This window comes from Nicrophorus vespilloides, unplaced genomic scaffold, assembly GCF_001412225.1.
Source record: "Nicrophorus vespilloides isolate i.1.1-1 unplaced genomic scaffold, Nicve_v1.0, whole genome shotgun sequence".
Classification (NCBI taxonomy): Eukaryota; Metazoa; Arthropoda; class Insecta; order Coleoptera; family Silphidae; genus Nicrophorus; species Nicrophorus vespilloides.
In genome coordinates this window covers 13387-39490 of record NW_017095801.1, presented here as the reverse complement: position 1 = coordinate 39490, position 26104 = coordinate 13387, and the positions used below count along the sequence as shown (strand labels likewise).

The 26104-nt window shown below is 29.1% G+C and overlaps 1 protein-coding gene across 5 annotated transcripts in view; it reads right to left on the bottom strand.

The window, feature by feature from the left end:
• LOC108564579 (fibronectin type III domain-containing protein 4) overlaps positions 1-23907 on the bottom strand; it is a 42756-nt gene extending 18849 nt beyond the window's left edge. For 4 of the 5 annotated variants that reach the window (XM_017923678.1, XM_017923691.1, XM_017923699.1 and 1 more), the window contains exons 1-5: positions 23716-23907; positions 21453-21591; positions 10010-10155; positions 5198-5313; positions 3076-3294 (exon numbers count right to left, since the gene is read on the bottom strand). In XM_017923678.1, the coding sequence (XP_017779167.1) occupies positions 3076-3294; positions 5198-5313; positions 10010-10155; positions 21453-21591; positions 23716-23764 (669 nt within the window). In that variant the 5' untranslated portion in view covers positions 23765-23907. The remainder of the gene's footprint in view (positions 1-3075; positions 3295-5197; positions 5314-10009; positions 10156-21452; positions 21592-23715) is intronic. The other variant, XM_017923682.1, reaches the window with a different exon arrangement.
• Between the last annotated feature and the right edge of the window lie 2197 nt (positions 23908-26104).

Sequence of the window (26104 nt, the reverse complement as noted above, 5' to 3'; positions counted from 1 at the left end):
ATGGCAAATTTCGGTAGCACAAGTGGCGCCTCAACGTTGTGTAAAAGATAGGGCACATATATTCGACACTCGTCCGTAAATGGTTAACTTATGTTCAAAACTAGTTCCGATCAATGCAAAATGTCCAATACTAGTTAAAAATGTATACATTGGGTATTGATTCACTACGTTTTAGGACGTCGCAATAAAACGAAGTAAACGAATTTATCTTTGAGTTACGTTCCATAACAATGTAAAATATGTGACATTATTGTGTACTTATTTACTTGTTTTTCTGTTATTACATGTAAGTGCATTGGACAATAAAAGTGTTATTTTTATTATAAATTACAATTTTACAGTTTTACATTATAAACAACTGAACTAAATAAGTTGTCTTCTCATTGCAGATTCACTTTTTTCTTTTCCTTTCTCATTAATCAATGTGATACAAAAAATAATGCATTATAAATTGGCGTTATTCTGTAAAGATCTAAATTTAATAGAAGAACCATTGAAATCGGTTAGAAAGTTTGTTTTCAGGAAATGACAAACATTTCTTTGTCAATCATTAATCAAGACTTCTTGCGTAAAAATATATTAATTGTAAATTGATGTTGTTTTAGAAGATGCCTAAATTTTAAGACGCAAAGTTGTAATGAACAGACTTAAATCACAAACGGAGAATTATCTGTATAAATCAACAATTTTTATAACATAACTGGAAAAACGTATGTATGTTGAAAGCGCACATTTCACAAAATTTTCTGCAAAGGAAAAATAATAATTGAAAATATACATTCATACGTGGAAATGTGCATTCAAATTGGAACGAAAAGATCAAAGTGAGCATACTTTACGTTATACAGGATGCCACACACCATTTCTCCAGAGAATCACTTATTTTTATGCGGAGAATTGCATCGCTATTAATTAGTTTTCAAACAAAGAAAATTAAAAAAAACTGCATTTAATTTTTTATACTGCAAGATGTAAACGCTTTTAAAGTCCAACTGTTGATAACGTTATACAATTAGGGAAAATACTTTTATTTAGTAACAAATATAGGAAATACGACATAATAAGTAGATATTGAACTGAATTTATTAAATGAAGACTTAATAATAATAAATTGTTAATTAGATGAAAAGAGAAGTATTTTTTTTTACATATTTTGATATTTTTTTAAGTAAAATAGTTAAAAGAAAAGATATTTTTCTAAATAATATTTGTAGCTATAAAAAAGTAAACTAAGATATGAAAATAATGGGAAATAATTACAATATTATTTTATATATGAAAATTGCCTGATAATTTCTTTAACGCTTTGATGTAATCATACTAGTTGAACTATTTCAAGGTCAAAAGTAATATTAATCGAGATTTGCAGATTAGAAGGAAAAGTAATGCCGCTTTGTGCAATAAAACGGGATTACGTTTGCATAAAGGACAGCAAACGAATGAAGTTGCACAACAAAAACACATAACACAGGCTGTATTATATATTATACGTGGAAGAAAGGACAAATAAACGTTGCTTAATATAATTAAAACACGCAACTGTTTAATTACATTAAACCCAGTCAGACATTGCGCAAAATTTACGAAGTGTAGGAGAAAAAAAAGTGAAGATTAACGTGGCAAAATTTGCTTAAAAATTGATCGAAAACATCGACAACTATATTTTTTTCATAAAATGATCTTGTCGAGTGCAGAAAACAAAGTATAGAAAAAGTAAAAGGAAAAGACCTGAGAAGATTGATAGGAGTATAAAAGTAGGAAAGACTGAGAAAGATTGATTTAAATTAAGTTCGAGTCTGTGATTTCCGCCTCAGGGTAGAAATCGGATGGGCTTTGCGCGTTCTTTTTCCACTTGAACGGAAATAAAGAGCTCAACAATTGATTTTTTTTTGCACTAGAAAATTTACTCACTAAATGAAATTGTCGACGTTTTCTTCAAAAATATTTAATAATTTTAGTTTTTTTTTGTGTAAGAAACATAAAGACTTAATATTTTTGTGCGTAAAAGATACAGTTAGAACATATTTATTGAAGCCGAAGGGCATATTTTAAATTGGATCTGCTTTTAGCATCGTGTGTAAAAGAAAAAGAGAACAAATTTCTCAAGTTGAAATTGAGTTTATGTGTGTATTTTTTGCATATATTTAGCTTCGCAAATGTAACGGGACAAGGAAACCTCGTTATAGGTAGACACATCGAAATATGGAAATATTTGAACGTCTGGTAAAGTCATCAATAATACAGGCTTCAATTTCGAGACACGTTTCAGGCCACTCGAAGGATAAACGTGTGTTCGCATTTCACATTTTTTTCTTGTTGTTCTCGTATTGCTTTCTTTCTACGTTCGACAACTAAGTGAATAAAATATGTATTTCGGTACGGATTAAACCAATAAATGCAAAAAAAAAAGAAGGAATAAAAGAAACACGTGAAGATATTACACGGAAAAGGAGAAATCCCATGTTTGCAATTCATTTGAAATTCAGATTCGTTCATGTTACATAACGGAAGCAAATAAGAAAGAAAAAAAATGAGAAAACGTAGGATTTAAAAATAGCTTCACCGGTGGAAAGAGAATTTTTCACTGATTGATGAGAACGGTTTACGTCGCGCGTGTTGAAAATTATATAGAGGTGTATGCATTAATTTGTATATTGGTTGTTATTAAAAAAAAGTTGATTAATAAAAGAACGTTTAATTCATTGGATACGTTGACAGTTATATTGATGTGTAATTTAAGTATTTTTAGAAATAGTTTTTTGGTAATAAAAATAGTTGAGGCGTATTTTAAGTAAGTATAAGAATTCGATGAGAAAGACTATAGTAGCTGAAAATAATGTAATTAGTTATTGTAATGAAAATGGATGAAAGAAGAAAAATAAAAATACACATATTAAGTAAATGTATATAAATATTATTATTTGCTGTTCGAATCCCCAAGAATATGTTGTGAGTAGTAGTTTCGTATGTGTACGTGGGATGAGTTTCGATAGATGAGATGGTTGGTTTATCGTTTATCTATTATGTAATAATGTATAGTTTGCGAGCTCGGGAAGTGCCGGTTGTTTAGCTTACCTGCGTGCATAATTCTCCGGAATGGTGGTTGCAGGTATTTCCTGCGGCAACGGCGGCAGCACACGCAGCTGTTCCTGGCACTTTAAGTTGTTCCTGCTTGTAGTCCGGCTGGTAAGGAAGCAGCATTCTAATTTTACCCCAGCGGTTGAAGAACAAGGCGATGGCCGCGACCCAGACTAATAAAACTATAAGGACTATACCTATCTCTACGCCTCGGACCTACAACATCAAACATAGACAATAAGTGCACTTGAATGTTCCTTACCTTCCAAAGGGATATCAAAGGATAAAAGGTTGACAACTATGACTGCATGTCATTATATTTATATGTGTTACCATAGAAACTAATTAGATGCTCATTCTCTTCAACATCTGTTACCGTTCTGGGGAAGAGTCGGGGAGGTTGATTTGGATTAGTTAAACAAGTATTGCATTAATCAAAGGACAGTGAGTTGATAACTATGACTCCAACCTCTTTGATTCCACGTAAAATTAATATTTTTATATCTGTTTCCATGGAAACCAAAATCAGGCTTTTTACATGAACTTTTCAATGTTCCTTACCTTTCCAGATAGTAGTTGGGGTGGTTAGTTGAAATTAGTTAAAGAAACATTGTAATCCATATAAAGTTAACACAATTGGAACTTCTGTCCTTGATTCTAATATAAGTTGTAATAGAATGTAAAAATAATTGATTCTAACAACGTTGTTGAATTTGTTGACTTTAAAGCTTCTTGATTCCTTGATTCCAATCAGTATTCAAATATTTACTTATGTTGCCATAGATTCCAAAAACAAAACTCTTCTAATGATAGTTTCATCAATATTCCTTATTTTTCAGAAGAAAAGATGGGGTTTCATAATTGGTTCAGCAATTATAATAATCGATCAAAATGAATGGTGACTTGATTCCAAGTTAAACAAATTATTGAATAAGGATATTAATATCTTGAAAGCTTGATCCTTGATTCTAATAAGTATTGTCGTATCTTGTAAATTAAAAACTAGTTCTTGTAATGACAGGTGGTTGGTTAATTGGAACCTGAGTCTCTTCAATGTTCCTTACCTGATTGATCGGTACTGGGTCTACAAAATTGCAATCGATCAAAAGTAACAGGTTGATAATGATTATAAAGATAACTTGAAAACTTCTTCCTTGATGTATTTATATGTGTTGAATTGAAAACCAAAAACAGGCTCTTCTCATGATAGCAACTAGACAGTGTTATGAAGATATTGATAATTATTTTAAAGCTTGTTCCTGGATTCCAATAAATATTTACATGTCTTGCTATATAAATCAAAAACAAACTTTTCCAATAACAGTCTCATCAACGTTACCTTTCGTGGAAAGAATATGTGGTTTCAATAGATGCAATCGATAAAAAATACATTTTAGCATCTAGACAACAAGTATGAAGAAATTGTTGATAATGACTTTAAAGCATGTGCATTGATTCCAATCAGTATTCAAATATTTACATGTGTTGCCATAGAAACCAAAAACAAACTCTTCTAATGACAGTTTCATCGATATTCCCTATATTTCAGGAGAGAAGATGGGGTAATTGGTCTAAACAAATATAGCAAACGATATAAATAAACGGTAGAACAAGGATGATGATTGTGTTGTTAATGACTTGATCCTAGTGTTTATGCAATATACACATATTTATACGTGTTGTCATGGGAATTGGAAAACAGATTGTTTATTTTTTTTCTTAACGTACCTCTAGAGGAGTTGAGAATGTTAAATAAACGTTGCAATCAATCAAAGCTAAACGATACACACTAGACCTGGGTTTCTCAAACTTTTCTTGCACGGAAACACTTAGTAAATTCTGAAATTTTTACGCAACACCATTATTTATTTAGTAGTTGTTTCATTCCAAGTTTTCACTATTAACATAGTTTGGAAAACTTTGCACTAGACAACGAAAGATGTTGATGATTTTAAAGTTTCATCTTTGATTTCAAGCAACATTGATACACGTATTGTTACAGAAACCAAACTTCCAATGACATGGTTATTTTGGTCGTGAGGAATGTGAGTCGGTTATAACAAGGCATCAAGGGGGGGCGGAGAATGGATGGATGAATAAACTGTTATTTGATACGAACCGTGGAACTGGTCTGAGGATATTCCACATCTGGGGGGTCCGAGAACTCTCTGGGTGGCGACTCAGACGTTGCCGACACCCCCATCACATCCTGCTGCGGAGACGTCCTTGGAGGTTCTGCAAAGCCAAATGAATAGTCAATACTAAGTTCTTTCTCAAACACTAAACCCAAAGTTCGCTTCAACGTTCTAATGGAGGAAACACCGCAATTCCTTTCACACAAACGGAAATCCATTCTAATCACATAATCAATATGCACAAAGCCAAACGACTCCTTGCACTAAGAAAATTATTAAAAGTACAGCGCATTACTCCTTTGTATCATCATTAATGTAAAACACATTTAGTATGTATAAATTACAAAAAAAAAGTAATAACATTTTCATTTTATACTTGTTACCAAATCTTAAACGTTCTTCAAATACGATTTATAACAATTTCCACAAGCAACAAATCTTTAAAATAAATCAAATAGAGTTTTCATTTCGTGCTGCCATCAGAACTGAATCTTATTAACTGTTATTTTATAGCCTTTCTGAAAACTCATTTCATTCAATTAGCTAAAACATTTAACATTCTAACAATGTGCGTTTTTGGACTGTCTGAGCTCAATTCCTGCTGTTGCTCAGTTCTTTTTTTTTAATGATTCATATTCGAGCAGGTGGTGGTAGTTTAATCACGTGTACAGTCTGTACATTTCGAATATAGTATGCATTACGTTATGTAACACGTAGGCCAGTATTGATCAACGTAATTGTTTGAATGGAGTCGTGATCGATCTGCGGTGAAAAAGTTTACTGCTTCATTGGGAAATTGGTTTACAACGAAACCGGCCGCCGACGGGTGGGCTCCTTTCATTACTCCTACTGTTTATTTACTTTTTTCTTTCTTCTCTTCTTTTATTTATTTATTTTTTTGTTTTCGCTTGTCTTCCACGTATTTGCCTCCGGTAATTTCTCCATTATCGTTATGTTATTTCCAGAATGTATTATTTTATATCGTTCTGGAACGCACAAGACAGTATCAATAAAAAAATAAACAACAACTGTTTCGTGGAAAATGAATGGAATTACAGAAACGATTCAAATTATAAAAAAGGGTGTTATTAGTAGTTATATAATATTATTGATTAAAGGATCCCTTTGTGTTTGGTATAATGATAGTTTTCAAATCCCGTGTCAGATCCCAAACATAAAATTATTACTTATAACAAATACTAATATTTTACTGATATCTCTTTGTATTATTATACAATGGAACCTCGATTCTCGAATACCTCAGTTTTCGAATATAAATCTTATATAAAAACTTTGATATTTCCAATTCCGGGATAATTTCGATTTTTCAATAAATTCGGTTTACAAACAGCATTAAAAATTATATTCATAAAACGAGTTTCTATATTATGGATTTACATTAAATATAAAAAAATATTGATTTGATCTTTTTTGTTGATGAAACTGTCAAGTATTCAGTAATAACGGCGAGGACGTGTTGAGTTTTCCTGGAAAAGAATAGTGATTCAATTTAAAAGTTTACGAAGTAACTTGAAGCCGAGTCTTCTCGAGCAAATATGGCCATAAATATTGTAAGAATATGTATGTAATAATGACCATAAATTTTTCCGTCGTGAGTACTCAAATAAAACGATAAACTTTTGATATATTCATAATGTTTTACATACGGATTTTTTTTTACCTGAAAACACTTTTCACTCAGTATTATTGTTTTAATAACGTTTGATTTTTAATGTTTTATATAATTTATTTATAATATTTCCAAATTTTTCAACAATTTTTTCATCATAATTTATTTTAGTTTGGTTTTTAAAGCCTTACTTTTTTTTTGTCAACAATTGTTTTTATAATTTTGTTTATTCCAATTAATAACGTTACAATAATTATTAAGTTTGTATAATTTAAATATATTAAAATAATTTCATACTTTATACAAATTATTAATTAATTTTCATCGTGAAATTTGTAAGTAAGTCGGACGAAAGTTCTGCTATATTCGTTCGGTTATCAAAGTTTCGCACGAATTGGATGTTAACTGTGTTTCTGTTTGGTTGGGTCCTATAATACTTGAAGTATTGTTCGTGCGAATTTACTCAAGTTCACGTGAGATTTCTATTGGAGTTCGCGAAGTTGACGTCTTGCCGGAGCTGCAGAATATTAATTTTCTATGCATCCGCTGTAAGGAAAGTTCTCCAAATAGATTAAATCCACATCCACGCCAATTATCGCAACGTAAATAAATAAATAAGATTGAAAGCTTAATTATAGTATTGCATAATTGTGATGAGAGTAACTACGCTACTTTTTACAAGTAATTGCTTGTCAAGTAAATGTGTTTGGAATTTTTGAAAAGTAGTTTGTTTTCATTCGAATCGAAACACACTACTTTTCACTTGACAAGTATTTATTTGTCAAGTAAATGTATTTGGAATCTATGACATTTAGTATGTTTGAATTGAAATTAGAGAATAAATATAATGAATTTATATAAAAATAGTAACACACTACATTACACTTAACAAGTAATATTTAGTCAAGTAAATTTATGTTGAATCTTTGAAAAGTACAATATTTCAGTTTTAATTTGAGATTAAATATGATGAATTTATATGAAGATGTTCTCAAACTACGTTATACTTGACAAGTAAGTATATTTGGAATTTTTAATAAGTAGTATGTTTGAAGTAGATTTATAGAACAAATATAATGATTTTGTTGTATATATAGCAACTCATTACGTTACACTTGACAAGTTTAACTTTGTCAAATGTATGTTAAATCTTTGAAAAGTCGAATATTTGAGTTTGAATTTGAGTTATCATATGATGAATTTATATGGAGATATTCACAAACAACGCTATACTGGAATTAGAGAAGACATTTAATGAATTTATATTGAGTAAGAAAAACACTACGTTTCACTTGACAAGTAATTATTTGTCACGAAAATATATTTAGAATCTTTGATTTTGTTTGAAGTAGATTTACAGAACAAATATAATGATTTTATATAGAGATAGCAACACATTACTTTACACAACACAAGTTTTACTGTCAAGTAAATGTAAGTTGAATCTTTGAAAAGTCGAATATTTGAGTGGAAATTTGAGATAAAATATAATGAAATTACATAACGAATGTTCACAAAGTACGTTATACTTGACAAGTAATAATTTGTTAAGTAAATATATTTGGAATATTTGGAAATTAGAGAAGTTAGAGAACAAATATAATGAATTTACATGGAGATAGCAACACACAACTTTACACTAGAGAAGTAATATTTAGTCAAGTAAATGTATGTTCAATTGTTGAAAAGTAGAATATTTGAGTTCGAGTTTGAGATAAAATATGATGCATTTACATTGAGATGTTCCAATACTACGTTATATTTGAAAAGTAATAGTTTATTAAGTAAATATATTTTGAATCTTTGGTTTGAATCGGAATTAGATATCAAATAAAATGAATTTATATTTTCGCTATACTTGACAAGTATTACTTTGTGAAGTAAATGTATTTGGAATCTGTGGAATATTCTATGCTTGAGTGTAAATTAGAGATTAAATATAACTAATTTACATGGAAATGACAACACAATACTCTCTACTTGACAAGTAATTACTTGCCAAATACATTTATTTAGAATCTATTAAAAATAATACAAAAATAAATACAATTGTAGACATCTTTTTCACTGTGAGAAAATCTGAATTATTTGTTGGATTTTGATCAAACTTTTATTACTTTATCTTTTCTAATTAACGTCCAGATTAAATAGACTCAATCTGATATTTAAAATTTACAAATAAAAACACTGGAGTTTTATCTCCAATTAAAAAGTTAGGTCGAGATATTACATTTTCCACCCTCGAATACTTTTTTCTACACTTTTTTAAATAGTTAATTATTTTGGTTGAGAGACTGATTAATATTTATTTAAGTTCTTGAAAAGTTTTCATAGAATTTATCGTCAGCAATTTTTAGCTTGATTAAAAAAAAACAATAGGAAAACCAATTTCTTTACAGAACTGACTGTGATTAGAATTAGTAAATATATTTAGGTTGAATACTGATTTAGTCCATAATAATCGTTGTTCATTTTGTTTAAAGTAAGTAATATTGGGATAGCTTAAGTATTTTAGTGTAGATTAACTCTTTCTTACTTTGTTTTCTATACAATTATTTAATACATATTAAATAAGTTTAGATAAAGTAATGTCTTTAAGCTAAACTGATTTATTTTCTATGCAGTTAATTTGTGAATTATCCAAGTTTATACTTTATCCGAAGAATATATATCTGGGAAATGTGATTAAGGTTAAACTAATTATTCCCCGCAAACTTCTTCTATATGAATTTAACCCAGATCCTCGCTGAGGAAGTGTAAGAAAAAGGAAAGTTTGTAATTGGCGGAGCGTGTCCGGACAAGTTCATCCCGAATACGCTTAATCCAATCCGGATAATTGGTCTGCATAGTTCTTTATAACTGGACTTTTAGCTCAGTTTTCTTATCTCGAGAGTATTAAGATCAAATCAAACGTTATTTAATTTTGGATTTATCAGTATAAAAATGAGAATGATGATACGATGCAATTTTATGTAGGTTTTAAATATTTCAGAAATTATTGCGTGAATATTTAATACAATTTTTTACAGTAAAATTTGTTTTTCTGTACTTTTTATGGATGCTAAAGTTAGATGATCAATGTAAAAGTTAATGTTGAAGGCGGTTAAGAAGAAGAATTAGAAAGAAAGGTGTATGTATAAAATATATTAAAAGTAGTAAATCTTACCCAGGGTTCGGAAGACAATCGGTCTACTTCTATATTTCCTGCCGCCCCAGACAGCGGCCACCGTTAATTGGTATTGGGTGTCAGCCTTGAGGCCGCTGAGTGTCACTGCATCCGAGTTGCCAGCCACCACCGCCACCACTCTGTAACTAACAATCTAGTTTATTCTAGCTACACCTTGTGCATTCTAGCTACTACCACCAAAATCTAAGTGTAAAACAGTTATCCTACAAATACAAATATATGGACAGAAAGTAAATCCACCTTTTCAACAAGTTGGAAATACTTCAAACAAAATCCAAATGCACCTAGGAACAACTACATTAAAACATCGAAATTAAAAACTGGATCCAAAGTATAACCATACTTCAATCCTGATCCAAATACTCATAGGAATAACACCTACACCCACAAACAATTCAGACCTAAAGCATATCCATCTTTAGTTAGGTTTTTATAGTTATTTTGGAATTCAATATTTCCTGATACAGATATTTCTTACAACAACTACATGAAGAACACAGAAGAACACATTGACACATTTAGACCGAAAGTATATCCATCCTTTGCAGAGTTTCCTAATCTAAATATTTCTTTAAAAATACTATGTCCATACTTTGCATTTACATATTTTTAAGAGTTATTATGTGAAAACATTAAAAAAAAACTAGTCTCAAACTATATCCATTTTTTGGAATGAGGTTTTGGATTTACTTTACAAATATTTATATGAAGAACTATATGAAAAAATTGGGTATAAAATATGTCCATTCTTTGCAAATTAGATATATGTTAGAAAATCTTCAGCCCTAATACAAATATTAGTAAAAAAATATTTTTTGGAATGTTGTTTACTTGGATTTACTTAACTTATACAAATATTTCTAGAAACTATATGAAAATAAATTATACTTTTCTTTTACAATTAAATTCGAAATACTTCGGTTCTAATCAACACAATTTTAATAACAACTATATAAAAACATTGAAAAAACTATTCTAAGAGCAATGCCAGATTTTTGTAACGTTTTCAATTTGCCGTTTTAATAATATTTAAGTCCTAATTCAAAAGAAACTCGACTTTATCTTTTGTAATGTGAACAGCAAGTTGAAAATATTAAAATCGTGAAATACTTCTAAGGAAACAGATAAAAACTGGACCTAACGTGAATCCAACATAAGATGGATTTTTGTAACAGAAACACAATCAACTCTAACGTTTTGTCCTACGACCTCAATTCATAATCTCTCTCAACTTCCACAAATTATTGCTTTATTTAAAAAAATTATTATTTTTTTTAATAAAGTACACAAGTCTGTTATATCTTTTTTTGTATGAAATTCAACTTACGACCAGTAGATCCATAGATACAATTTTAAATGTACATCTTATAAAACGGAAGCATAAATCCTTTAACATCGCGATCAAAGTAGCTTCCTCGAAGCGCAATGGACGCGATCACGCTAATGCGATTAGATTTCATTTACCGAAGCAAATACAAATCTTCACTAACCGGTTTAATGCACGCCATGATCGAATTAGTGCCTAATTAATTATCCGCTAATTATTATTTAATCTAAGCGATGATTCACACAACCATTGAAATTATTGTTTCTTTAATTGAAATCTTTTTAGAGATTTTGCGTTCATTGCATGTTTTTTTTTATAGAAAAAAATTATTCAATTGAGCTTTTATTCATTAATTGGGAGAATCTTCCAGGTTTTATATACTTTAAATGTTCTTTTATGTACGAAACGGAGAGATTTAATTCATTCAATTTATTCCCATTTCTTTCATTGAAAATAAATTCCAGGTTTTATGGTCATTTAACAGTTTTTGTTATCAGACATTCAAGAGATTCAATTCATTTGATTATGTTTTTTAAGTGTATTTTTTTATATATATGAAAGTCCACAATTTTCGATTCTTTATTTTTAGAGCATCTTCCAAATACTTTTTTTTATGTTTCTTTAAATTCAAAATATCTTTCATATTTTACTGCTAATTTTTTCTATAAACAAACGTCAGACAAGAAGAGATTCAATTAATACTTGTTTCTTTAAACTAAGAGAACCTTCCAGATTTTACTAATGTTAAATGCATTTTTTATATTAATAAAGATTCAATTTATACTTAATTCTTTAAATTCAGAAAATCTTTCTGTAAATGAACAGTAAGACAAGAAGAGATTCAATTAATTCTTGTTTCTTTAAATTAATAGAATATTCAAGATTTTACTGATCTTAAATGCATTTCTTAAATTCAGTAATTCTTTCAGATTCTACGGACCTTAAATACTTTTATTTTTATTATAAACAAACAGTTCTGACAAGAAAATAATCAATTAATGCTTGTTTCTTAAAATTATGATAATTTTCTAAATTTTATTGACTTAAAACGCATTTTAATATACAAAAGGTTAAGCAAGAAAAGATTTATATTTGTTTATTTAAATTAAAAATAAATCAGATTCTACAGGCGTGACTTTTCTTTAAAAACGAAGAGTCCTGATTCCTTTTTCTCTAAATTGAAATTCTTCCACGTTTTACTCGCGTTAAATAATTTTTTTTATAAACGAACTGATGAGTGATTCAATTCATTCTTGTATCTTTAAATTGAGAAAATCTTCACAGATTTTATGAGTATTAAATGCTTTTTTTTACAAAAGTAGCACGTTAAGCTTGCTTTTTAAAGGCCTGTACGTTTTTACGGTCGAGCATAAATTTCTTTACTGTCTGAATATAATTACTTCTTCAAGCGTCCAACTTTAATAAAGATGGAACATTTATTGCCCGCGTAATTTCCTTTTCTGCTCCGGAATTTACGTAATCACCCATAAACTGCACCGAAAAAAAAAACAGAAACGAAACAATCTCGTGAAGTGCAGAAGGGTTGACTATCATTCTATTAAATGATACAAACATAAACTGAAAGTTATGAACATAAATAAAATATTGTACAACATAACACAAGTTGTAAATACACAAATACCTCGTATAGTGCGGATAATCGGTTCATGGACTGTTTGAAAACGGACTAATCGAAAGCAAAATATATACACAAATAAACCGCACAGAAAGAGACTGGGCTGTATAGAGGAGTGTTTCATAACGTGGGGCCCACGGTCCACAGGGGACAATTTTATTATTAAGGAGGGCAATTAGAAAATGGACACATCTAGAGTTTAATCGTATGGCGTATTATGTATATGTTAGATAGGGGACACAATAATTTTAGATAGGATTTGGTGGAGCATGACACAAAAAAGGTTGGGAAACACTGATAATTTTGTATACTAAGCTTTTTAGAATTTATTTTTACTTTGTTCTATTAAAATTGTTTTTGTATTGAAATCTTTAAACAGGACTATAGTGAATCCGCACTGATCGAAGCTGGACTATGCGATACATCCGGACTGATCGAAGACTATTAGAAGATGGACTATGCGAGGTATTTGTGTATAATTTGATGCAGAAACTAAGATTATTGACGTCGTAAAGCACCGTGCCTTTGAAACTAAAAGATTATTGTAAAAGCTTTACCGTGTATTTATACAGCACTTGAAGCTAAGCACTTGATTCTTCGCTTTTCGATTCAATCACTTGGATTTATTCTGGTTTTATCAGAGGGATAAGAAACACCAAAAAAAAGGAAACTATTTTTCTTCGCGTATGTGAATTGTCTGATGGCGGTTTATGCACTAGTTCAAATGCATGTGGGTTTTCTCCTTTATTCCAAGCGAAACCCAACCCTGCAATCATACACTCATCTATTATCAATATCAACTGAAGTCGCCTGTACACGTTGTGATGTATCCAGGTCACGAAACTATCGATGTCCATAAATGGCTTCGATTATCCGACATTATTCGGATGCATTGAATCGTCGGAAAAGCGCGCATATCTGGATTGACCCAATGCCAAAAGATTTTTACAAATACTTTTAATTAATTAATAAAAAAAATGGTAATTGGATTATATAGATTATTTTATTTAATTACTGAATGATTTAAATTCATAAATGATGAAAATGATGAAAATGAATGTGGTGTAAATATTTTATTATCAAGTTTTAGCCTTGTATTTTCGCTTCCCTTTTAGTTATTGACAAGAAAATTATAGGAAGAGGTAAAAATTTATAATAGATTTAGAAGGTAGATCAATTTAGTTGAATAAATCAAGATTAGCAAGGAATAACGTAAAATGTTATTAGCAAATTGCAGCACATAAATATTTCTTATAAATAAAAATACAGTAAAATATTATAAATATATTAGTATAAAGTCTGAACTTATTAAGTATATTTAGTAAAGTCTATCATTTCACAAATATTTTTATTTTAGTTTAAAGTTTAAACTTCGCTTCTTCTTTACAAATCTAGAAAAGAAATACAATTAATTTAAATGAAAAGTTTATTTAGTAAAGTCAATAAAATCTAGTAGATTTAATTTTCAAAAGCAATAAAGTATTGATTTTTATCGTCTCTTCTAGAAAAGCCTTGAAAACTAATTATATTAATTGGAAACAAAGGTAATTATATATTTAGTAAAGTTTACAAAATCTACTAATTTTTATTCTTCTTCAATTTTTTAAAAGTCTCTTGTATACAACATTTAAAGAAGACAAAATTGGAACAATTGATTTAACAAGTAAGTACTCTGTAAAATAAGGTAGACTTAATTTTGTACAACTTTAAAAACGACTTCAGTAAATATTTTAGTATAAAGTTTGAGCATCAACTCTTCAATATAAGCTTTAACAATGAGTATATTTAATTTTGCTTAATATTTCAATAAATAATTTAGTATAAAGTATTTTAAATAAAGATATTCGACACTTCTATACAAGGTTTAAAACAAATTGAAAATAATTTGCAAATAATTTAAACAAGTAAATATATTTAAGAAAGTCATTAAAATCTAGTAGAATTAATTTTGTTCAACTTTCAAAAACATTTCTATAAACATTTTTGTATATCAAAGCTCACTATAAGTTTTATAAGGTAGTAGAGTCAAGAAAATCTGTTAGATTTCAAGTTGTTTAGCTTTAAAATCGATATTCAAGTTAAATTCTCATATTTTATATTTACTATTTAATAATGTGTTAATTATTGAATTGAATCATTACCTCGCATAATTCGAGTAATGCAGTTTGAAACCGGAATAATCGAGGACTTTAAAACAGCACAAAAAAGATACTTAACTGTTGAACGGGAGAAACAGATTTAGAATCTATAAAAACGAAAATGTAGTTTGTTTTTTAAATTTTCATATAGTGAAACCGAACTGATCTAATCCGGACTATGCAATATATTCTGTATACATTTTATTCATTTATGAAAATTGAATTGTTGACAAAATAATAGTAATGTGTTTATTTAATGCTCGCACAAAAATATTGAACTTCTATCAAACAAATAATGTTAAAATTTGCATTGAAAATTGTAAAGTTTTGGATAAATAAATTGTGTTTATTTATTAATACACTGCAGATCTGTACAGAAGAGAGTCAGAAGCGGACGATAAAACCGTTGGTACGGTAAACTCGGTACAAACTAGATTAATGTCGGGAAATGAAACATAACTGGGTTTCCACAATGCGAATATTCGTAGTCAGGCCATGGAATTAGCCTAAAAGCATACACACAGATACGTACTCTATTTGCATGTACAGTATTTAAACTTTTCATATCCATATTTGTTTTTTGTATCTCTCTCTCATCATTTCAGCTAAAAATAGTACAGACAAAATTTGATTTTTTTTATAAAATGAATCTCTCTTTATAATCAAATTTGTCTCCTTTTTTATATAAATGTGTATATTTTTGTATGATTTAAGTTAAATAAAAATTATTTGTCTGTTTCATAACAAATCCGTTACAGTTTCAACGTATTTTGTATAAAACTTTAAAAAAATAAATCAAAATAGTGTTTTTTATATGATTATATCATCTAAGCTCTCTTCTATTTTATTACTAAAATCTATGGTGTCCCATATGTACGTCCCATATCAATATCATATGCAGATTTTTTGAAAATCTATCAAAATTGTTAAAATTTCTTAACTGTGAATTAAAAAAAAGTTTTTAATTATAACAAAATGAATATAAATTCTACAAAATTTGTGAATATTTATTTCTATAAATAAATAATCGTTTTATTTCCTTTTTATATTCAAGTCTCTTATTGTACGGTTTATTTGTTGTATGTTTTTAGTTACTCGATTAGTACGCTTTTAAACAGTATTGAATCGCGATATGCGAGTTATTGGTATATTTCAAAATATTATAGTTAAAGTACAGTTTCTAAACTTAAAACAAAAGTTTCCTTCTATATTATTGCATAAATCTAAGTTGTAGCATATTTCTTATAACGATAGAAATATGTATTTGTTTGAAAACAAAGTTTAAGTTTGTTAAATTCTATGAATGAACTATTTTGCTTTTCTAAATAACTTACAATCAATGCATAAATAAACTAGGATTAACTGAAAGTAAACTAAAACTGAGCTGCAGCAGCTGCTTCGGACGAGAATTTGCGACTAACTAACTGAGAATGAAACGCGCAACTTGCTACAATTTCTCTCTCTCTCTCTCTCTCTTTCACCTATATACTTTCTACGTTCTTCTCTTCATCTCTTTTTTTACTAATTACGATGACATTACATAATTCAAATGTTGCGTGCATGGAACTAATCAATGGAATACGTATGGCATACAGGAGAGACGTCGCAGACCAATTGAGTTGGCAGTCGTCGTCGCAGTACATTTTTCTCACTTTATTATTTATACGATTCCAAACAATTACAATGGGGGGATAACCTACATCCATGATGATAATCGTATAAATTCGAGCACAATTTCGATATTTTAATTATATTTATTTTTCAAAACCTTTCAAAATAATTAGACAATTGACAGTTTTAATAATCGCTATTACCAATTACCCTAATACGTTTAATTTATCGATGAAGAAGTATTAATACATTTTTTCTATTTACATCAAAAATTAAGTAAACGTATAAGTTTATTATTAGTTTATACTTGGTATATTGTAACGTAATTTAATTCTTTATTATTTTTTAGAATTTATTTTTATTTTGATGAATAAAAAACGTAGTTCTCTTTTATGACATATTCAAGACGCGAATCCGCACTATGCGGAGCGTATTTTCTATAGAGTATTTTCAAATTGATACTCTGATCCATTAAGTTTAATTGTTAAAAGTTAATTAATTACAGTAATAAACGTTTAAATAAGCGTAGATTAGTTAATGTTTCTGTTTATGAATAATTCTGTTTCCGCACATCTTTCAGGTTTGACTGATCTTCGAATAATTGCACATTTGTATATTAATATTATTTATGGGTTAATATTCAGTTTACGAACATTATTAACACTAGTTAACTCGTGTATTAATGCACCTGCATTAGCTATGCAAATCGATTGAACACAGGGTATTATATAATATTGACAAAACTTTGTTCATCGTATTTAGTCGTGTTATGAATCTGATATTAGACCACCAATGATAATAAAGAAGTGTTATAGAAAATGTATTATTATTTCAAATTAGTTAATGATAAAATTTATAAGATTGTCAAATGGGTAAACTATAGTCGTTTTCAAACACAATTTAATGGTTACATTGTCAACAATCATCCGTTGGCACGAAATACATCAAAGAAGTGTAACGCTCATGGATGGAATAGCTTTCGTAACGCAATGTCCGGTGCTACCACGGAACTCCTTCCGTTATCAGTTTACTGCCACAAAGGCCGAAACCAACTGGTATTCGTATTCAGTTAAATACACTAAGATACAAATGCAATAACAGAAAAAATGTAGCTGTGTACAATCAATAGTGATATTAGTAGCAAAACAAAATAATTATATAATAATGTCTTGTGGAATTCATCAAAGTATATAAAAAACATTATATTTTTTGTAAAACATAGATTTTTTTATTTAATATAGTAAATAGTCTTTTATTATGCGTATTTTTATAAACACGATATAATGTAATGTTAATTAATGACCGAGATATAACGATTTTTCAGTTTGTATTAACGTCTTTACAATCAATTTAATTACTTAAATATTGCAATTAAATCGTTGAATCTGGAAAATAAATATAAAAGTATGACCTTTCACATTAACTGCCTGTCAAATGAAATAGCGTGCATCTTCATCTGTTATTAGCTAACAAATGTGAGTATAAAAGATGAGCTTGATCAGAAGTATTTTCACCTTTTATTTAATTAGTCGATAACAATACATGATAATAAGATTATGCAAATTATAGATAGAAACTATGACCTTTACAATGAGTATTCTAATATATTTGTGTAGTTTGCGGTAATTATGTTATAAGCTGCGAAATTTTAAAATCTTCAGTCTTAATGTTTTATTTAATTACTTGATAGCCACGCATGTTACATCATAGAATATGAATATTAAACACAAAACTACGACCTTTTCAACCAATCCACTCAAACATTTCTTGTAGTTAAAATTTAAAAATAAAACAATATTTTAATAAGAATTTCTGTATTTTTTCTAAATAACTCGAAAAGTATCTCTCTTTTTAAATAATTTATTTTTATATCTAAATTCTGTTGAGTATATTATAACTTCAATTATGTAATATTAATAACATTTGTCATATCTTCGTGTCGAATATTATTGTTCTAGATAAACCAATTGTGTTTACACCATGTGTAAAAGTTTCAGATATTTTATTGATTAGATAATGGTTTTAAAGGTTTATGTTGTTCAAATATATCTAAATTAGATATTATATATCACATAGTCTTTACAAATCGAGGTAATTACTTATTACCTACACTAATGAAACTAAATTCAGAAGAAGATATCAGAACTTAAAGTTTTGTGAATGACGACATATGTATCAATCACAGCTTTTTCGATTTTCATATATGCTTAAACCTTCTCAGTTTCCATTGATGGACCAACGCCAATGGTTTCGGAACGGACTGTAAAAAGATGAACCTCATCTTATCTATCTGCACGAATACAATTTCCGGGTGGCCACTCGCTTTGAACATATCTTCAGAATTCGCGAAGGATTTGGATCGAGCAGAGAAAATCGGACGGTACTTGCATAGTCCCTCCGTCAAAGACATGTTTTGTGTTTACTACATGGTTTTCTCGGTGTATTGCAAATAATACAGGTTTTACTTCCAGCAAATAATGGAAGTCCATAGTGTTTTAATAACTTCCTTATACTTCGAAGGATTCTGTCTGTTGCATTCCCACATAGATTTCCACTAGGAAAACGTGTTAGTATTCAGAATTGAAATTTACAGTAGAGTGGTTTTCAATAAAGAAACGCAAGAAATCTCTTATACAAAGTACAGACAAAACAATTCTGAATTTGTAAATAATCCAACATTTTAACATTATCTATTAAAAATAAAATTAATCTATTTTTTGTATAATATTGGAAACCCAGAAAAATTATAATTAATAAATAATTAAGTAACTAAGCACTAGAAAATCAATAATTCTGTATTGTAAATTTTGTTTTTTTTTTAGTAGAAATGAGGACAAATTTAGTATGAAAATCATAATTTAGTAAAAACTAATTTTGTCATCATTATATTTTATTAAAAATGTAACATTGTTAATGTAGTTTGTTGCTTATTGTTGCAAAATTATGATATTTTTACATCATTATATAAAGGCAGATGATTAGAAAAATAACTTGTAATTTGTTATATTATTAATATAGTAAATGTATATTATAAATTGCATGACATGAAATTTCCAGTTACGGTGGAGCGAAGATATCAGGAAATGCCTGAGGTCCAATATTACCTTGTTCTTGACCTGACTCTCCTTCTGCGCGGTCCTAGTTTACTAGCCTTCAGGCACGAAATTGGTATTACATCGCCCATCAACAATATCCCATTTCATCCTACTACCCTGCCAATAACGTTACTACAAAACCAGAAGTCTGACGGTATTTGCAAACGTGAGCGGAAAACCGATCTTTTTGCTATCACAGTTTAGAACTTTTTGTGTGCTTACTCACGGTTGAGGTAACTAACATTAAACATTTTAATTAAAACATATATATACGTTTTATTTTAGTTATACTCAGAACTACTGGAGTATTTTTTAGAATTAAGTTGTGGAGTATAAAGTATAGGTTTTATTTAAATATTACTAAAAAAAATAATCCTGTTTTTCTGTGCATTATTCTATATAATTTAAAGGATAGAGTTTAAACAAAACCATTGATCTGGTACTATTATTTGTATCTGAAGTTTTCAGTACTATTATTAGAAAACAACAAGTTTCCTAATAGATATTCAATGGTTTATGCTTCAATTAAAAACAATCAGCTTGTATTTCCATAGTAAGTGAGTTGAGTTGAGTTTCCATATGGAATAATTTCAGTGATTGTAAACTTTGGTATAATAAGCGTATAATCAAGGAAACCTAGTATTTGAAAAAAGACGTATACAAGTTTGCAATGATGCATAAGCCATTTTTTTCAAATACAAGTTTAAAGACTGATTTATCACAGACATATTAATTTCTAATAAATTGGGTATTGTGAATGGAATGCCCATAATTTTCTGGATGTACATTTGTATGATTAAAAAATTTGTTTTTGTAATTATCGACATTTAAAAACTAAGATAAAAAACTTTTCCTGAAGGTACAAAGTCAAATTTGATGGGGCCCGCAAATTAAAAAAACATCTGGGACCCACAATATAAAAATATTAATATTGCACGTGCAAACAGTACTTGAAGCGTTGTTCTCTATTTTTAGTATTTTCTTAACTATTTACTTAAAACAAATTTAGGCAGTTCTATATGACTAGATAAAATCTAGTTACTTAATGACTTAGTTACAAGACTTAAAGCTGTTTACCTAGGTATACAATATTTGTAATGTAAAGAGCAATTAGGATCAAAATAAGTATATTTATGAGACGTACATAAAATGATGAATTTATTTTTTTATTATATTTACAATTTTTGATTATCCCTCATTTTGGTCAAGGCTTAACGACCGAAGTATTTCTACCTAATAAACTGTAATTCTAAGATATTTTTTGTGTTATTTTGTTCATGTTTTTGACCTGAATGAGAATCAGTGAAGTAGTATAATAAACCTGGTACGTGGAAATGTTATCGAATTATTCGTAGTATTCGTAGTAAATTTTTAGCTCGATGGGAACATTGCCACCTGGCGCAGCGAGATCAATAGTTTGTGAAACTTGTAGCGATCTAAAATAATTTATGAGGCTTCGGTTCTGGCCAATTGTCTAATGGGTGCTGATAATTAATTGATTGATCTAAATTATACTTCCGGACATATGTGTGTATGTGAGTTACGTGTTTTATATTTTTGTATAAAAGTGTTTTGTGATTTGTTGCAGTTTAGTTTGAAGAGAAAACATACACACCTGGCATCTGTAGGCTTGTAGGTCACGTCGTACTTATCAACGTGGTCGACGGTGGTGTCCCAAGACACCCTCACCGACGTGGGGTTGAGGAAAGTTACGGTGATGTTTTCGGGGACCCCGGGAACACCGGGCATCGAACCTACAACAAAAAAATAACATCGATAAACACTCCAGTGGGACGAACCGAGGCGCAGAAGTGCCATTGAAATAAATTCGAAAAGCACAAGTTCGGTCTGAAATATACTAGACAATACAGGACTCTTCTTATAAGGGTTGCAATTAGTTGAGATGCGTGGCGCTTCTCCCAAGTGGATTTTCTCGATGCGAATTTGCGGTCTCGAAACTCCGAACGTTTGTGCATATGCATAAACCGAGTTTACGTAACACAATACGACTGGATAAGGAGAATGCGGTTTGAATGGAATTAGAATTCTCCAAAGTTTGCCAACACAGTTTTGATCACATCGCGACATAGTTTTATAATACGATTTCAGCTCAAGCGATGCACATTGGCAGAAAATAAACTGAAACTTAAATATTAACTAGTACCTTATGTACTTGTTGTAATTTACAAATTTATGAATTCATTACAACTTTTAATTATACTTTGCTATTAAATTATAAGTAGCAATTAGGGTATAAACTAGATAGATGTACATGATCTCACGAGTTAAGGATGTTCAAAGAATGCAAAGAACAAGTTATTTCCTTTCAATTATTGATAATTGAAAACTAACACAAAATACCTATAATTCAAATTTGATGGGCCCACATATACAATTTTTCTTGAGTTCTCCAAATAGAAAGTTATCTGGAAGCCATAGTAAAAAAAAAAAACTTTCCTTATACACGGGTCCATTCACTTCTTGTTCCATTTGCCACTGCTAATTAGTGAATTATACCAAAATTGCATTACAAATTTTACATAATTGTTTTTATTATCGACACTTTACAATGAAAACAAAAACTTTTCCTGAGTTCCCAAAGCCAAATTTGATGGGCACACAAATTAAAACTTGTCTGAGACCTTCAAATAAATATTTACACGGGGCCCACAGTAAAAAAAAATAATATATTCACTTATACACGGGTCCATTCACTTCTTATTGCAATTGCCAGTGCTAATTAGTGAATTACACCAAAATTACATTAAAAATTTAACTGATTTATTAAATTTAGCTAAGGTTTTCATAGAATGCAAAGATCAGGTGTTTTGTTTTTATTATCGACACTTTACAATGAAAACAAAAAAATCCTGAATTCCCAAAGCCACATTTCATGGACACACAAATTAAAACTTGTCTGAGACCTCCAAATACAAATTTACATGGGCCCACAGTAAAAAAAGACACTAACAATGTTAATAATTTAGTAACGATTAACTAGTTTATAAATAACCGAAAAACATATATTTACAAACATTTTGAATATATTTTGTTATCACCTAATTTTACTAAGTTGATAACTGTAAGTAATATTATTATACAATAGTTATTATGTATAAAGCATCAAAAAATCTTTGTTATTGTCATATTGCAGCAAAAAGTCGCCTCGTATCTTGAGAATTATACGTTTTATTTTAAAGTTTAAAAATTAATTAACGGCGTGCAAAAAATAATCTCGCTCATAATTAAAATAAGTTTTTTTTTTCTTTTTCTCTTTTGCAGACTTCGGTTCGTGTTCATTACTTTAATGAAACGTGGCTACGATTTCTGGATTAATTATCGTTTCTTATTCGTGTTTTTCGCAAAAGCTCTATTTATGAACTGCTTGCATGCAAAATAAACTTTTCTATCATTAATCTTATGAACCAAACAAAAAAAAATAAAAAATAAATCGAAAAACTTGAAATAAGAAAAAACGTTTCATCATAGTCTATAAATTGAAAAAGATAAATATTTAGAAACAAATTATAAGAATTATTATTTAGATTTTTTTTAAAGTCCTGTTTTTAATTTGAGACTGAATGTAAAAAAAAAAATATATATGAAGCACTCAATTCTCTACATTCCCTCAACATCGTTCATAAGTCGAAATAATTGTAAGTTGAATATTATACAAAAAAAAATTGTATGTTCTTATATCTACATAAGTCATGCTTCAAGTGAAGCTTTGAGAGGTCCCTTATTATAACACTATTGACTCCATCCCTTCTCAAAGCGTGGGCCACTTGGTACGTGGTGCATTACCTTAATGGATAATCCGCATTAATTAAATGTATTATGTAACTGTAATTTAATTAATTATATTTATGATGAATTACCTGCTAATCCGGCACTGTGTAGCAGTATGACAGTAGCCACTAAGATCATATTAGCTGCACACAATACCCCCAGTCGGCCCTAACATGGCGATGACCGGGGCTGCCTACGCCGAAATCCTCCTCCTTTGCACCGTTCGAAAAGCCTTCACTTTCGATTGTCCAGTCATGCCTTTAAACTTCCTTGAAAATCTAGAAACAAAAACAAACAAAAATTAATGAATCTCCTCCAAACAATTAGATGAAAAGAGAATAAAATAAAGATTTAGAAATTGCTACAAGAAGCATACCTGAAAATGAATTAGTTTATTATAAGTTTTTTTTTATGTATATAATAAATTGAATTTAATTGGAAAAGCATCTGCAAGAGTTAAGGTTTAGGTTAACTATAATAACTCTTGTATTTTACATGATGATAGCAATAACAAGACCTTGAATAGTTGTTACTAATTACAGTATAAACGTTAATGATTAGAATCACTTGCTGACTAATTTCTCTCTCTATATATATAAATAATAAATCACGTCTATGCTAATTCTCAATAGCAATTTTATAGAAGTCATTCGATGATGCATACTACAACTATAAGCCTTTATATAGCATTACTTTATGTAGTTGCTTTAAATGTGAGTATTAGATTATTTTAGTAAAAATATAATGTTTTTTTGGATAATACATTTTTCTTTATAGCTCAGACAGTGCGATGGATCACGAACCTCTCAGAAGGGTCAGAAAAAGGTAAAAAATTGTCAATCTATATATGTAATCTATTTATAAGTTTTTTTTATAAATAAGAATATAGTACGGATTATTGAATTCGAAAGATTCGATTTGACTTACGTAAATAAATCGTACGGAAAAGCAAATTTTGGACTGAAACGTTACAACAGGACGCAGCAAGGACTAAACGCCTACGTAACTTTAACCAAACCTTTACCTCTCGATGCGATGGTGAGTTAACTAAAAGAAGATAATTAAGAGGTAATTTGTTTCCTTTTTAAGTTGGTATCCAATTTCTATAAATTTGATAATGGCGTCTACAAGAAAACTGCCATTCAGATCATGAAGCCACTATGCGACTTTCTGAAAAACGATTACCGAACGTTGCTAGGTAACCACCACATTAACAACGGTTATTTGAAAAACTTTATTAAGGAATGTCCCATTAACGAAGTAAATTTAACTATCAAAAATGATAACAGCTAAAAAGCAGTTTTTATCTTTTATGTTTAGGGTTATTACTACTTCGAGGATGCTCCAATTCCCGGAAATAATTTCCCAATGCTTCCATTGTGGAGGATCAAATGTGAATTTGACGTAAAGCATGGAATTTATGATATACTTAATACAGTAACTTATTCTCAAGTCAAAGAGAAAATATTTTAAAGTTACGCAATTTGTTTTTATTTTGTTTATACATTTACTCAAATCTTTAGTCTAAAAATATCAATAAACATAATATAATTATTTGTAAAATGAAATTGAATAAATAAAAAAACAGAAGGAAATAACTTTTCAATTAATTTTCCAAATGTAAATTGCATGTAAAGCATGGATTTACAGAAATGCGAACTTCACATAAAATTAATTCCTTACCAAGGACATGAAGATCTTAGGAATTTTATATTTCATCATTTCACTTTCTGTAACACTTGTATTTTGCAAATATTTTTGTTCGGCTTATTAAAATTAAGACTTAAATTGTATTATATGCTTAAACTCGACTTACGACAAAAAATATTTAATAAAATATTTCATTTTCCTTAAATATATTTCACTTTTGCATTGATGCAAATTGAATAAAGAACACAATTAAATATTAGAAACTTTTCATTTTAATGTACATATGTCATTTTATTGTATGAATGATCTTCAACTTACGAAAATTATGACTTAAGTACGAATTTACGATATAAAACCCTGACATAACACAAAAAGTGATAGTATTAACCAGACTATCCAAAAATATAAATCGATTAGTATATGTGTGTGTACTGCACACTTGTATGTATGATTTTAAACTTACGAATATATCGACTTTATATAACGAACATTTAGGATTACGTCCAAATTTGTGCTACGAAAAAAATGATAAGAGTAAATGAGCACTATAATTATCTTTTCTTTTAATGCTTTTATGCATTTATACTGCAGCATAATTATCGTTTTATGTAATGCTTTTATATATTTACACTGCATATTTTATCATAACAATAAACTGACATTGAATTATTGTTACTAATTGCAGTATAAACGTCAATGATTGCAATCACTTCATTACTAATTTATCTCTTTTTATATTTAAATGAGATCACGATCCTCGGTAGCAATTGATTGCACCGAAGCTATTAAATGATGCATTCCTTAACAACAAGCCCATGCTTAGTACTA